The sequence below is a fragment of the Nelumbo lutea genome, chromosome 2 (genome assembly GCF_056320005.1).
Source record: "Nelumbo lutea isolate HS-2025 chromosome 2, American lotus-T2T, whole genome shotgun sequence".
NCBI classification, from domain to species: Eukaryota; Viridiplantae; Streptophyta; class Magnoliopsida; order Proteales; family Nelumbonaceae; genus Nelumbo; species Nelumbo lutea.
Genome location: NC_142685.1, coordinates 68,487,840 through 68,504,399, shown reverse-complemented (window position 1 = coordinate 68,504,399; position 16,560 = coordinate 68,487,840). Strand labels below are relative to the sequence as shown.

The 16,560-nt window shown below is 37.5% G+C and overlaps 1 protein-coding gene across 1 annotated transcript in view; it reads left to right on the top strand.

Moving 5' to 3' along the window:
- The window catches only part of LOC148871373 (serine/threonine-protein phosphatase BSL3-like), a 45,000-nt gene that overhangs the window by 5,780 nt on the left and 22,660 nt on the right, over positions 1–16,560 (top strand). Inside the window, exons 8-10 of the mRNA XM_088967415.1 lie at positions 6,729–6,830; positions 6,918–6,999; positions 11,739–11,918. Of these exons, the coding sequence (XP_088823541.1) occupies positions 6,729–6,830; positions 6,918–6,999; positions 11,739–11,918 (364 nt within the window). The remainder of the gene's footprint in view (positions 1–6,728; positions 6,831–6,917; positions 7,000–11,738; positions 11,919–16,560) is intronic.

The window sequence follows — 16,560 nt, the reverse complement described above, 5'->3', positions numbered from 1 at the left end:
GAGGTGATTAGGCATTGCCCACCAAAAAAAAAATACAACAAAATCCAATCAAATCTCCCAAGAAACAAACCAAGCCAGAACCAGCAACAGTCCTGAAAAGACCAAACCCAAATGCAACCAAAGACCCTTCTGACTAAAGAGAAAGACAAAAAGGGAACCCATTCAAAAACAAGCCCCAAGGACCCACACTCATGAGACAAAGATTACCCCCAACCCTAATCTCTACCAAACAATAGAAACACCCAACTTCAATTCAAACCCCTCAAAAACCCCTGACATCCCACCCTAATTGTAAAAATGCATTCTCTCCTTCCCGGCTTTCATAAATTTCTTCATAAATACTGGAAACTGTTGAAACTTGAAAGGTTCTGAGTTGCTTCTTGTTCCTAAATCTTCTTACTGCACTAGGCATCTGTTCACTTAATCATATCCCCTTAGAACAGTCAATAAATCTTTCTAATTCAACCACTGCATTTATCTCAAAAGTTTGAACTGCCTCCCACACTCCAACATCTACTCAAGCATCAACTTCAACTTCAGTACTCTTAAAGCCTTTTTTTCCACCAATGTACTTGTGAACCCTCTCTTATCCGACTTTCCATTGATTTCTTCCCTACAATCTTCTTCTTCTATCTCCCTGAATGTCTTCCTTGCAAATTCCTCCTCTCCAAGAAAAAATAAGCCCAAAGTTTTGCTTACTTCCACTTCTTTTTTAACCACTGTCCCCAAGTCCATTTCCTTACCAACTTCATGAGTTTCATAAAAAAAATTCTGTCTTCCTCCTCTAACAGATCGGCCTCCAGTAATCCAGTTCCACTTCCTTTTCCTTATCTTTGTCCAGCAGAAAAGTTCTATTCTTTTTCTCTCATAAACTTTTGAACCTGACATCTCTGCTACCCCACCATCTTTCTCACCCTCCCTTTTCCTTTCATTCATTCTGTCTTTAAAAACCTCTTCCCTCTCTTCCTCCCTTTTTCATCCTTCTTGCCAATATCTCCACTGCCATAAACTGATAAAAGTCATGCATGACCCCCTCATAAATTCCAGCTTCAGATTCCATCTCCTCCTGTGGACACACATCTGCCACTGTTCCACCTGCCACAATTAGATTCCCATTCTTAAGATCCATGCTGTTCATTGGACCTTCATCACATTCAATGAGGAACCTTCTTTTCTATTGCCTTTTCCAATGCAGTCAACACAATTGGATGAGCTTCTTGCTTTCCTTTTCCAACCTTACATTGCCGAGAACTCGCCCTGGATCTGTCAACAGTCCTCGCCATCTTTGTTTTTGAGTTGCCTTTCTTTATGATCCTCTCTTTATTCTTGTAGGAATAGTAAGTTGTGCACCATGCAAATGCAACAAATCCATCCGTATCCTGTTAAGAGAAAGTCTGAACTTTTGAAATATCTTTTTCGTAACCAGCCTCCTTCTTGCACCTATGCCTCTGAGAAGGAGAAGACGAGGATAGACCACCGCCATTGTCTATCAATGTGCTATTACCATTCAAACAAGCTTGGGGCAAACCCGAGTCACGTGACTCCTTGAAAACATTCAACTATTGGTCTGGACCACCCTCTGGTTGAACCAACAGAAAGCTATTAGAATTTGGCTCCTTAGACTTCTCTACAACATTAACTTCCTCTTTTCCACTTCCCATAACAGTGTTCCTTGGTGGTTGAGCTGCAAACTGCTCAACATCATCCATTGTAGTTCCTCCCTGGGAACCAACTTCTTTTCCAATTGCCCTTTCCCCTTCCCCAGCACAACTAATCCACTGACCCATTTCATTCTTGTTAACTCTACCACCATGTGTAATCCACCCTGCCATGTCATCACCTTCAACCTCATGCCCCTGACTCCACAACCAGAGACCATTAGATTTAACTACAATCACTCAAGGGATCATGCAAATTGGCTGCTTCCAACACAGCTCTGCAAAGTTCTGCGACCTTCACCAAAACCTCTTTGCACCACAAGTTGATCAGTAATCCAAAACGTCTAACCACTAACCTGTCTGTCTCTACTGATATCTGATTACAAGAGGGAACCCATCTTTCCACTTGAAACACCCCCTGGACTGTAGAGATCGAGACTGCCGTAAAGTTATATGATGCGAATCATGTGATGCCAAAATCAAATAGAGCCGAATCATGTCCAAACGGGAAAATTAAGCTTGAGTCCTCGATCTTAAAAAAACTTCTTAATAGTTTCCTTAACAAGTCCCAACCTGCCACTTCCTGTAGATGATTTCGCAATCAGCAAATCTTTCCATCGTTCGCTTGCCTTCTCTTGTTTGAATCTAACAACCTGCTCTTGTAAGAGGGAAGTAAAATCCATCCATCCCTTTGACCTTCTCTCCCTTGAGGAATAAAAATCAATTGTCATCCTTGTTTTCAAAAAAAATCCTTGCAGCAGATAAATATTCCTTTAGCATTTTCCTTCCTCTCCACTTACAAATCTTTTGCTTGGAATTTTAATTGGATCCTTCCAATGTGCTTTTGAGTCTATATAAATTGCACCATCGATGAAACCCTTAAACCATTCAATCAGGTTCAGATCCAAGAAAATCGTTGCATTCCCTACTTCCCTGATCTTCAACCAGAACTGATCACATCTCCTGATTTCCTTCCTTAAAAACAAATACCTTGGACTCAACCATACGTGTCACATTTGGCATAAGATATATGGAAATCATACAAATCAAAAACATGAGAAATCATATATATGGAATATGGTGGAAAGTGGAAATATCATGAAATATATGGAAACATACAATGATAATTATGAAAGGAAGGAAGCATAGGCTTAGGTATGTAACCAATCACAAAAAAAATTTATATATGGAATATGGTGGAAATTGTAGAAATCAAAAACATGAGAAATCATATATATGGAATATGGTGGAAAGCGGAAATATCATGAAATATATGGAAACATACAATGATAATTATGAAACGAAGCATAGGTTAGGTATGTAACCAATCACAAAAAAAATTACCCAAGGCCGACCCCTACCAAGAGCTCAGATAATGGCGTTTTTATAAAAGAAGCATAGGTGCACCCTTATAGATTATTATCTTATTCCAAATCATGAAAATAGCCAATAAAATAAGGTTAATAGACAAAACAATGTGCTGCAAAGTTGTCCCGTAAACTTTAGTAGTTAAGGTTACATAAAAGAATAAGTAAAGTTGAAATTCAAAAAAAGTGCTAATGATTATAATGAATCAACCAAACACTATTACACAAACAAAAGCTAAGATTTCATGTCATGTCTGAAAAGAATTTTGAGCTGGCTCAAGTTGGTCATCATGTCCATTAAGTGGTAATACTGCTTCTCCACATATCTATATATTGTTGCCTAAGAAGATGGGTGAATTTTGCTTGAGATATGAGAGAGGTGTCTTCTTATGGGGTGAATGTTTGCAAAGTGATTGCTAGACAGAATTTTCCAGCTGCTCCAAGTTTGTTGTGGGGGGTGTAGTAGATTAGGATTCTAGGAAGATGCATGGTGTAGAAATGGAAAGTTGTGTGAGGTTTGCCCTTGGTTGTACAAGTTGAGCGTGGAGAATGTTTTTGTAAGTTTGTGTTTTGAAGTAAGAAGAAATCAAGTTGTGTGGTACTGTGGTCTTCAATTTTCAGACATCCATGATTGGATGGAGAGTTGGATGAATGTGCAACATTATTTGCCAGGTTGGAAGAAGTCAAGGTGGATGTTTGTAAACCTGATGCCAGGTGGTGGAAAGAGTGTGTAGAGATGGGGAATTTTCTATTAAATCTTTTCATAATACTTTGATGAAAGGTCAGATGGAGAATAGCAGCATCTTAGGTGTTTCGAGAAATCCAAATCCTCCTCAGGGCTTCCACTTAGTTACTTTTGCTGGGTAGTATTCTCAGTTTCTCACTATAGATCACTTCAAGTCAAGGGGATTTTTCCAACTAGATGCGTCATGTGCAAAGAGCATGAGGAAGATGCATTTCATTTATTAATTCAATCTAGGGCAGGTGGTTTTCTCTTTCTTCTCTGTATTATTTGAAGTGTCTTTGCTGACTCTGGTTCATCGTAAGGAGATCTTCTCCAAGTAGCCAAAATTGGCAGACAGCAACAAAGCTAAAATCTTTTGGAGCATCATTCCTTTTGTGGTCTGTTGGAGCATTTGGAGGGAATGAAACCAGCGATTTTTGAAGACAAGACAAGTGAAGTCAAGTTAGTCATTGGGCCTTCAATTGTTGATTGGGCCCTTGCTCATTTTGAGTTCAAAATTTGAGCAGTATTGATTTTGGGGAGTTGTGCCCTTGTGGTTGACTTTAGAATTTTGTAACATGTAGTTTATTTATTTATTTATTGGTTAAGTAAAGAAAGTTTTATTAAATATGTGACTGAGAGTTAGTACAAACAGGTTGGAGGATTCCAACAACCCAAAATTACAAAATGGATCACTATTTTTTATTAAATAGTGAGTTCACCATCCCATTTGTAGTTCTTCTAACCCAATTAAAGGTGATATTCAACTCCCTTTATAGGCATTCTATCTCCCTAAAGGCGGTGTGCCTGTAGATCCAAGGGACTGGGCAGTTGCACCCTGTCCAAGATATGACCAGTTTTGAACCCCCTTCTACTTTCAACTATTGGAAGCTAGATAGCTTTTCTAATCTTACTCTTTGTAGCAAACTCAACAGTTCAGCTTTCAACAAATCTCCAACTCCACTAGGTCCTGATTACAAAGCCACCACCCTGCCTGAGGAGTCTCTAAACACTCCCATCAAAATTCAGTTTTGTTCTATTGTTTGCTGGAGATTTCCATTTCAAGATCACCCTATCTTTTTCTTTGAAAGATTGTACCACATCAGCCCATGTTCTTATTATTTCATCTGCTGAGAATATTTGAAATTTTTTTATTGTCTTTTCCCAATGTGCAACTGTAACATTTGTACTCTCTATTATCTCCTCCTTAGACCTGCTTTTCTCATTCCTTTCTTCCCATATAGTTCCAAGTTCTAACCACTGCTGTGCTGACTGTCCTCCACATAATTGTCCCTCTCTTCCTTGGTTGTCTTAGGAAGCTTGGATTGAAGAGACTCACATCTTGAGGAGGAACTCACCTGTAACCAAAGATAGAGTAGTACTCCCAAACACAAAGCACAGAAATTAGTAAGTGGGGAGTGGTTTCATCACTTGTTTTGCAAAGAAAGCACATATGAGAATATAGTCATTATTAGGCCTTCTTTTTTGGAGCGTGCCACAAGTATTTATCAAAAATCTTTCACTAGGAAGTTCTCCCCCAGAGGATTGGACTTTATGAGGGCTTTGAAGAGCGATGCACAGGTAAAGAAACCATTGGAAGAGATTGACCATATTCTACTGTCCTCCAAATTTTGGTCCAAAAAGACAGTCCAATTTGGCCAGTAACTCAACAAGGGATTCACATTTATTAACCCTCAAGCTGCTCCTAAAACCAAAGTCCCAGTTTATCTCAAAGGGGGAGGGTGTCCCAATTTCAGAGACAGGCTCAAGATTGTAGTTAGACAGGGTATAAAACAGAGGGAACTGCAGTTTAAGACGAGTCTCTTGTAACTAGAGATCCTCCCAAGTTTGTAACTGGTAGTTTATTCTTTTGCTTCTTTTGTGGCTGGAGCATCTTTTGATGTAATTCTTTGTGGTGAAATATCTTCACCTTTTTCTATCTTTTTCTTTTCAATGATTTTTACTTTTACCATAAAAAATCTTGTGTACTCCACATTGTGCCAGGAATCACCTAAGAGAACAACAACTCTAAAACCACCAAAGCACATTGTGCCAGTAGTTTTCATTGGGGAATATGTTGACTCTAGTAGTATTTTGTTTGATACCCTTGGAAGTGAAAATATATCATGGAAATATTATGAAATATATTGATTTTTTTTGTTATGATGTTAACCTTGTAAAAATGTATAAAACCTTTATGGATGCCATACTTAGAGCTTGGAAGTTGTTACTCATTGAAGATTGTGTGTCATGTGGAGCTGCCAATCACATTAGATCTATGAATCATTTCAAGAGGTTGATTGATGAGGGAGATTTGAAGTAGTGGTTGTAGTTTTGCTTCTTTGTTCCACCTTTCTAGTGCAATTATTCATGTCTTGAACATTTTTTTTGAGAGAACTAGTCAAAAGTTGTTGGTTTATTTTATTAAATTCTTATGGCTTAGGCATTGACTAGGTGCCCCACTATCACCCTGAATTGCCCTAGACTCCTTGAGGCCCTTGACAACTATGTGAACAAAGTTGACCTGTTGATAATATTGTTGATGTTGTATGTATCATGAATAAATTGGATGAACTCAAGAGTCTTTTGGAACAAAGGCTGTCAAATTGAGGATGAGTGGCAAAAAATAGTGGGCAAACTATTTTCCTGGACTGCTGGACAGCAGCTCATCAGATAAGAAGGGATAGATCAAATTAAGTTCTCTGTTTGATTATGAAAATCTTTTTGTAAACACAAAAGGAATGGCGGTTTAGTTCTTGATTATTGTAAGGTCTCTGTTTTTTAATGAAAGTATACTTAACATATTCTCAAAAAAAAAAAAAAAAAAGAAAAAAAAAGAAAAAATTAGCTTTTAGTTTAAGAGATGTACCATATCCGTTACTCAATGAGTTTTCTGTTAATTAATCTTTTCTATCAGTATGTCTTTGTAGTATAAAAAACTATACAACTCTTTATTTTTTCCTTTTATTGTTCTTGTAGCCGCTGGCTCAGGCATATGGTCTTGCCAAACATAGGGATGGTCGTTGGGAGTGGGCCATAGCACCTGGCGTCTCTCCATCACCAAGATATCAACATGCAGCGGTTGGTTTTATTTTTATCTCGTCCTTTTGAAACAGAACCCACTTGCATTTTATTTCTTTATTTTCACCTACATTTCATTTTTTCTAGGTTTTCGTAAATGCACGGCTTCATGTATCCGGAGGGGCACTTGGTGGTGGCCGCATGGTAGAAGATTCATCAAGTGTAGCAGGTACTTCCCTGTCTTCATAGATCTCAAACATGTGGTTCCTTCATGCTTAAGTGGTCACTCTATCCTTGGATTGTTATGTTTTTTCTTTTCCATCTTCTCTACCATTCTCTTCCTGTTTACTGCAGCCTTCATGTGCCATATTTCAGGGGATTTTTCCTTGTGTTGGTTCTAAACTCGTGTCATCACTTTTAAGCACACATAGCACCATATTATTCCTCCTTTGCATTTGTAGAGTACTATATGAGATGTCCCAATGGATTTTGACTACTAGAATTTTATTTATTTATTTTTTTGTTTTTTGTTTTATTTTTGTTTTTTAAGATGTCCTTGTGCCTGGCCAAGGATTTCAAGACTAGATAGGCATAGTTACTAAGATGAGAAAAGGTATCAGTTTCCTGTCATTACACAGTCGCCTTCTACTGCTATAGATTGATGATTGTTGAACTCTTTATCAAAAATCTCATTTGTTTCTCCCTTGGTTCTCTTTTTGGTACTCTAGGGGTTTCTACCTATGATCCCATATCAATGCAAATATACAAATTATAGACTTGTCTATCAAAGTGGATCTCATAATATCACTTGAGCATGCATGGATTGTGATGACACAGATAAGTCAATGCAAAAATCATAGTTAAATTGGCGGGATTCAGTGGTTTTGAGCAAAAGCTTTTGTGGAGGAAGGTGCATTATGTTTTTTATGAAGTTTTGTCTTGAGACTGTGTACAATAATAAATTTGTGCAAGCCTTTGGAATAGAGGTGATATATTTTTTTTGGATAAAAAATAGTAAGGTTTTATTTGTCCAAGCCTTGGATTAGGGGTTCCTAGTTCAGCCCACATTTTTTTGGGCTTGGGCCCAATGCTTCTAGGCCTGGCTTGGTGTGGAGTTGTATTCATGTGTGTATGTGTTATTAACTTATTATATACATATCAGTGTCATTAATGCAGTGGGGCAATTATTAGCATTTCTGCAATTATAAAAAAAAAAAGCATTTTTGCATCCCTAGTCAATGTGATGACTAGTTGGTGTCTAGGTGCTGACTGGTCGATTGCAAAAGATGTGTTCTAAATATAAGACATTGATTTGTATATATTATTCTTTCTTTATTAAAGCAATAAAGTGATGTTATTGATCAAAAAAATACAAGGCATTGTCATTCATAAGTTAATGTCATTACAAGAATGCAGTAAAAGAATGATATATAAAATTTGATTTACAATCTTTGTTTAGAAAATATAGAAAAAGGCAGGCTGGGTGGGCTAGGATAGGGAATAACGCGTTTGTTTTTCAAAGAAAGAGTGCAACCTTTGATTATTTGGTTGTCCCTTTGTCTATGGCTACTTTTACCAGCATACAACTAATTGGAAGAACTCTAATATTTTGTGAAGGGAATGAATAAAGGTTGGTAGGGCATATGAAGAGTTTGGTGAAAAAATTTGAAGCTTTCTTGAATTTCGAAGTTTATTTTGAAAAGAGTTGCATTGTGAGGATTAATTAGGGGGATAGAGAACTAGATGCTATTGTAGAGAGGATTTAGTGTTCCATTTCTAGTTGGCCTGTGACCTACTTGGGGCTTCCTTTAGGAGCAAATCCTAAAGAGAGTAGTTTTTAGTCGCCAATTTTAGAAAGGTGTGCAGAAGACAGTAGCGTGGAAGAGGAACTACATATCTTTGGGTGGGAGAATTACTTTGATTAGATCAATTCTAGCAAACCTGCCATTATATTATTTGTCAGTGTTAAGGATTCCATAGAAGGAAGCTAGGAAGATTGAGAAGGTAAGGAGGGATTTCCTAAGGGAACCAGGGGAGGAGAAAAAAGATCACCTATTGAGATGGAAAATCGTGACTAAATATCTAAAGGAGGGAGGGTTGGGTTTGGGTAATGTAAATAAAAAGAACTTTGCTTTGTTAGGTAAATGGATTTGGAGGTGGCCTTTGGAGAGGGACAGATTGTGGCACCAGGTGATTACTAGAATTCATGGTAGGATGAACTCTGGATGGGATGCAGGAGTTTCTCTTCGGGCTACCATGGCCTCACCATGGAAAGCTATTCATGGATTTCTTCCATAGTTTTCAAGGTGCCAAGGCGAGGCTAGGTGACAGGGGGCGCCTAGGCGTCCCCAGGCGATGGATTTTTTTTCAAGTAAAAACATGTATCCTAGGGTAGTTCCCTAGGTTCCATAATCATATTTCCTTAATAAATATTCATAATTTTCATAAGAAAAGTATAAACTTAATGTTAAAGTATAGAAAATCAACATATTCCAACATATTCTTGAGAAGAAAAAGAAAGAAAAGAAAAATCAAAATATATAGGTGCTGAACCCCTATTTCTGTTATAGGAAAAGAAGAAGAATTTAGTATATAAAAACACAAAATTAGTAAAGAAAAAAAATAAAATGTGTTCATTAGACAGCATTTTATGTTCTTTCTTACTTATTGGTTCAGGTTTTGAAGTCTTTAGGGTTCAATACAGCATTTAGCAATGTTTGTGTTGATTAAACCCTAAAAATAAGAAAATAACAAAAAGAACATAGTATATAAACATACAAAAAGAGTATTTTAGTTTAAAAATGTCTATTTTATAATTATAACCTCAAAAAATTAAGAATATAAAAGTTTGTTATAACACTCTATAGAAAACTGCTTGGTGATTAGGAGAGGCGAGACTCCAAGGGTGCCTTGTCGCCTAGGCGTCGCCTTGACAATTATGATTTCTTCACCAGTTTCTCAGCTTCATCAGGTATGATGTGTGTTCCAGGGAGGCTGTGAAGTTTTGGGAAGATTTTTGGGTTGGTTCTTCAACTCTTAAGGATCTGTTCCCTTCCCTTTACTCAGTTTCCTTGTACAAAAACAAGCGTGTCTTGGATTATATTGTTCCTCCTATCCTTCCATTGAATCATAATTGGGATTTTGGTTTCTAAAGAGAGTTGAGGGATGCTGAAATGGTAGAGTTGAATGGGCCTTTGCAACTTCTTTACTCCATCTGCTTGGATCCTACCAAACCGGATAGCGTATCTAGGTTCCTCATCCTAAAGGTCTTTTTTCTTGTGCTTCTCTTTTCAACTCTCTTTGTTTGTCTTCTCCTCAACCTTTCCCAACTAAAGAAGTGTGGTATTGGCCTGTCCCTACCAATTGGAAACTTTTGTTGGGAAGCGTACCATGGGAAGATCAACACTATGGGCTTTCTACAAAAAAGAAGACCCTTTTTATGCTTATCCCTACTGGTGCACCCTTTGTAAATCCAATGAAGAAAATTGTTACCACTTACTAATATCTTGTCCCTTGCTGCTAATATATGGGGTTGGCTTTTCTCTTTGTTTGGTTGCAGGTGGTCTTTGCCAATGGAGGTAGATAAGATTTTTGACCCTTGAACCTTTGTTCTGCCTAAAAGGAGTGGTAGGATTATGTGGAAAAGTGATAGAGCAGCGATAATATGGACTCTCTGGGAAGAAAGAAATAACAGAATTTTCTCAGGAAAGGAGAGATGCATAGAAGCGATAATAGACTGCATATTGGTAAGAGTGATCCATTGGCTTAGGACCGTGGATTTTTTTCGTCTTGGTCCTATGATGATATTTGGGGAAATTGGGGGGTAGTGGCCAGAAGTTCTTCCAAAAAAGAAGAAAAGACTTTAATTGGAAAACCCCAGTTGCAGACTTCGTAAAACTACATTTTGATGGGAGCAGTCAAGGCAACCCAGGCCCTTGAGGCATTGGGGGGGGTGCTGATAAATAAAGAAGGGATTATCATTGCACTATTTTCCGGTCTAGTGGGAGTGGGGGATTCCATTAAGGTGGAATGGAGATTGAAGGGGACTCAAAAATGGTGATAGGGTGGCTGAAGGATCCTGAGTCTATTGTTTGGTGTTTTAGGGATGAGATGAGAAATTTTAAATTATGAATAGGGACAGATGGTTAGGAGAACAGCTAATGATATGGCAGATGGTTAGCTAAACAAGGGGTCAATAGGGACAGTTTGCATTGGGCTCAGCTGTAATTGTTTTTGGTACTTTTATTATCAAGTTTGTGTGAGAGTGCCTCTCTGTGGGATGCTTCTAATGCTTATTCTCTTGGTATTTAATAAATACTTGTTTACTTATCTAAAAAAAACTCTTCCACTGTTTTCTCTTATTATTGCCTTATTCATTTTATATACCATCAACCATTCATGTGCAATTAAAATGCTTAAAGTAATTAGAATGAATGTACCAAATAATAGTATATATGATTTTATTTTAACTAATTACAGATAAACACAAACAAATAAAATTTTAAAATGACTTTGGTTGACTAGGTTGTCTAGTTGACTTAGTTAATGCTGAGTCATCCCAAGTGAGCATATCATGTGTATTGACCAATTAGTTTGTGTTTGTTGACTAGTTGACCCCTTCCAAATGAGTGGGTTGCAACATGAATGAATTTTTATTACCTTATTTCCTGTTGCTTGGTACTCGACCCTATATGATTCTGTTATTTTCCACTCAACAATACCTTCTGATCTATCTATTTCATCACTTGGAAAGCCATGATATTGAACTTATTGTGTTCTTAAATAAAATAGATGGGCCTAAATCCCAAATTTTTCTATGGAATTACAGATAGAAGATGTAATATTTCACATCTTCTGTTATTTTGTTCTTTCTATTTGTTCTTTTATAAAGCAGGTGAAGGATTCTTGTCTTATTACAATTGTTGATTCTGTACAATCATCTTACATGTACAGTGTTTCTCTTTGTAGTGCTGGATACTGCAGCTGGAGTCTGGTGTGACACAAAATCTGTTGTTACTAGTCCCAGGACGGGTAGATATAGTGCCGATGCAGCTGGAGGAGATGCTGCAGTTGAATTGACTAGGCGTTGTAGGCATGCAGCAGCTGCTGTTGGTGACTTGATTTATATTTATGGAGGTCTACGTGGTGGTAAGACATGAAACTGATAAGTGGTAGTATCCACAATACAACTACTAATTGATTGCTAATGTGCGAACACCTTTAGTTGCAATTTCCATTATGGTTATTTATGTAGCCATGAACCCATTAAGTCAACATTGTTACTCCAAAGTGAGCTGTTGCATTTCCAAGGATAAGCAGGAATAACTCTGGATATCCTATATCACTATTGCTTTGAAGATACTCTAATTTCATGTTTGTATTTTTATGTTTTATTCTTTTTCACAGAACTTGGAGCTTGAGAAATTGTGAATATATATACCTAATGTTGTGCACCATTGTGGTTTATCTGTTTTCATTACTAGGATTTACAATTATTTTGTGGCCCTCAACTCTAGGTGGTAGTGCATATCTGATATGTCAGTTCAGATGTGGGTTAGAAGGCTTAGGAACTCTTGAGAGGAATTTTGCCCTTCATCAATAGAAAGAAAGATTATGTGGAGACTGGAGATATACTCTTGCTGTTTTTTGACCATTTTTGAGGAGAGTAATTTTAGGATATTTGCTAACAGAGTTTGATCATTATAATTACAATTTTCCTTGATTACCTTCAGAATTGCCTGTTGGATTACAGCAGGAGATGAGTTCATAGGTATCTTGATACATTATGCCATTAAAGTATGGAGTATAGATTTCACTATTCTATCCACTGGCAGAGAGTTGCATGGGAGAGGATCCTTTTCTTAGGGACGACACCTGAGGTATTGCAGATACAACATATATGAATATACTTGCTTACTAGAATATATACAGGGACACAAGGTTATTCCAAGCTATATGCATTTGGGAAAGTACCATTGGCAAAGCTGTAAAAACCCCATATTTGTTAATGTTGCTTATTCATTCATCCTAATAAAAGATATAATTTAAAAGACACTTAAAGTTATAAATTATTATTATTATTTTTTATTTTTATTTTATTTTATTTTTTTAGGGATTAAGAGTTTGATACATTATGCCATCAAGAGTGCATAATTTTTAACACATCACATTAGCTATTTGAAGTAATGCAATTGGGAAAAAGAATAAAGAGATTAAGAGCTTACATTCTTGAATATATTTTATATGTTATGCGTGATTTTATTTTTAAATTTCCATTTTAAATATGTTTTACATGTTATGTTTATGTATTTTAATTTGAGATAATAGGTTTAAAATTTAAGTTTATATTCGTAATATTTTAATAATTTGCATTTTATTTTTATTTATTTTTGTTTTTTTTAAGATTTTTTTGGCATTTTGTGCCTTGCTTCAAAAAGGCACACACCTTGCCTTGCACCTTGGGTGCAAAATGGTCCTTGCACTTTTTTGTGCCTTTCAATTTTAAAACACTACGTAGACCCTTTTTGGGTCCTAAAATAGCCAAGACAGACACACTTTGTAGATTGTGCATCCAATTTGTCCATCCCAGGCCCTAGATTATGAACAAAACAAACACAACCAAAAACCCTAGGAGTGAGAGGAAAAGAAGATAAAGTAGGAAATAAAACTAGGAAGGGAACATGATGCAAGTACATTACTCCAAAATGCTTGGGAACACTCACATGATGCAAAAGTGACTGAGCAATCTCAAGTAGATGACGATTCTTTTGTTCAACCACTCCATTTTATTGTGGGGGTGTAAGCATAGCAAGTTTGATGAATAATGCTGTGTTGTTCCAAATATTGCTGAAAAAAGTGTATAGAAGTACTCTCTGCCATTATCGGAATGAAGAATTTTTATGCGAACACCATTCTTTCCACCTTTAAGATCCCGGTGAAAATAGATAGTAAGTTGGAGAAGATTATGGGGGATTTTTTGTGGGAACCTGGCAATGAAAAGAAGGATCTTTAAGTGAAGTGGGAGCAAGTTTGTTACCCTAAGGAGTAGGGTGGCCTAGGTATAGGGAACATTTTGAAGAAAATAAGGCCCTTCTAGGGAAATGGTTGTGGAGATTCCCTTGTGAAGAAGATAGGTTGTGGCATAGGGTCATTAAAAGCATTCATGGTGAAGCATATAATGGTTGGGATGCAAAACTAGCTTCCAATGCAGCTCCAAATTCTCCCTGGAAGGCAAGCTTTGAGGTATTATCAACCTTTCTTCAATTTATCAGGTTTGATGTTGGTTGTGGCAATAAAGTCTTATTCTGGGAAGACCTTTGGGTTGGGGATGTGCCTCTTATGGTTAAATTCTCGGACCTCTACTCCTTTTCAAACCATAAAAACAAATCTGTTGCTAGGTTTGGTTTGCTTTTAGATTTGGGTATGTCTTGGGATTTTGGATTCAGAAGAGGGTTGAGGGAAAATGAATGTGAGTCTCTAGTGCTTTTGATCTCAACACTTGAGAGGGTCTACTTGGACCAATCTATAGCTGATAGTAGAGTTTGCTCCTCAACTTTTGATGGGTTATTTTCCTGTGCATCTTTCTTTGGTTTGCTCACTCACACTAGTCCTATGAGGGTGAACTTCCTAGTGAGAGAAATTGGTGTAAACCGATCCCTCCAAAAGTACAAGCTTTATGTTGGGAAGTGTTCCTAGGGAAGGTAAACACTTGTGATGTGCTACAACCTACAGAAAAGGAGGCCAAACAATTGCCTCTCTCCTCATGTGTGTGTCCTTTGTATGGATTGTGGTGAAACCCTAACCCACTTGCCTTTATCCTGCTCTTTTGTTTTTGGTATTTAGAATGTTGTTTGTTCTCTCTTTGGATGCAGATGGGTTTCCCCACAGGATGTGGTAAGTCTTTCCAGCCCCTCCTTCCTGAGACAACGGAAGAAAAGTGGGAAGTGCTTATGGAAGGCAGCAAGGGCAGCTACAATATGGGCTATTAAAGCCATAAAAATCAGAACTATACATTGGGTGAAGACCATGGAGCTATTCAAAAGTTACTCCACGAATGAGATTCTAAGAAGGTGGGTTGAAGTAGCACAAGCAGATGCACCCAAAGTAATTGTGAGTGTGGAAAGGAAGCCACCTACGCTGAACAAACTAAAACTAAACTTTGATGGGAGTTCTTTTGTTAACCCAGGAAGGGTAGGCATAGGGGGTGTGTTTAGAAATCATTTGGGTGTGGTGGTGGCACTCTTCTCAGGACCAATAGGTATTGGTGATTCAATATAGGCTGAACCTCTAGCCCTGCTTCAAGGTCTAAAGATGGTTGAGCATATGGGTACAACAGACTTGTAAATAGGAGACTCACTACTGGTCATTTCTTGGGCTAAAAATATCACATCAGTACCTTGGAAGCTCAGAGTTATCTTCAGAGAAATTGACATACTCGCAAGGAGGACCAACTCTCAGTTTGTTTGGGTCAAACGGAATGCAAATGGGATGGCAGATACCCTAGCAAAACAAGGGGCAAATAGATCTTCTTTGTACTGGGCAGAATTGTAGTTGATTGCAAGTGGTTGTAGATTAGATTAATGCTTCTCTGCAACCTTTAACTATTGTAACTGATTTTCTCTGTTTTAATTAAAAATTTTCTTGTTGATAAAAAAAACACCAGATACCCTAGCAAAACAAGGGGAAAATAGATCTTCTTTCTACTGGGCAGAATTATAGTTGATTGCAAGTGGTCGTAGATTAGATTAATGCTTCTCTGCAACCTTTAACTATTGTAACTGATTTTCTCTGTTTTAATTAAAAATTTTCTTGCTGATAAAAAAAAAACACCAAATAGAGTGTGGATTTCAGCATGAAATTTTTTGGAAGAAATGGAAAATAATTCACTCATTTCTTTCATAAGATAAGGCCATGTCATCCTTTTATAATCATCAACAAAAATTACAAAATACTTGTAACTGTTGTACAACACAATTTTATTTGGACCCCAAATATCCGAATGAACCAAAGCAAAAGGACTCGACATACGACTATCACCTCTAGGATTGAAGGAAACTCGATGATGTTTCCCATATTGACATGAGTCACTCCAAAGTAGAAAGATGACTCAATGATGGAACGAGTAACTTAAGTGCCTTGTGAGACGGATGACCAAGCCTACAATGCCACTAGAGGGGAGAAAGAGAAGACTAAAAAGCTATTGTCGAACCACTGCCATCAAGATAATACAATCTGCCAGCCTCATGCCCTCCATCAATCTTCATTCCTGTCTTGAGATCTTGAAAAACACAAGAAGAGGGGTAAAAAATGATAGAGCAATTAAGAGACTTCGTCAATTTACTAACAGACATAAGATTGAGTAGGAATTTGGGTCACACAATACTAAGGTTGGCCGATACGTATCGTTCCGGGACCCCTCCTATATGCCCCCATAGTGGGTGTATCGGGGGTTTGACCGGTTCAGGGGGTGGAGGAACCCTAAACCGCTCTCGAATCGGTTTCAAAAAAAAAAAACCCTTGGTGGGCAAGGGTAGCGGTATTTTGCTACAAGGTAACCTGAAGAAACCGCTCATATTCGTCATGTGGAACACTCATCATTTCTTTCCTAGAAGCATCTGTAGATGTAAAAGGTGTCTGATCAACTTGCTGAATTTCATCTCTTGTACTACCACCACTTGTAAACCACATGATTGGTCCATGTAGAGGGTGGCCCACATAGATCATAATAGAAATTAATGGTGCAACCATTACTATGTCCTCTACCACGACCTCCCCCTTGAATCTCTACCTC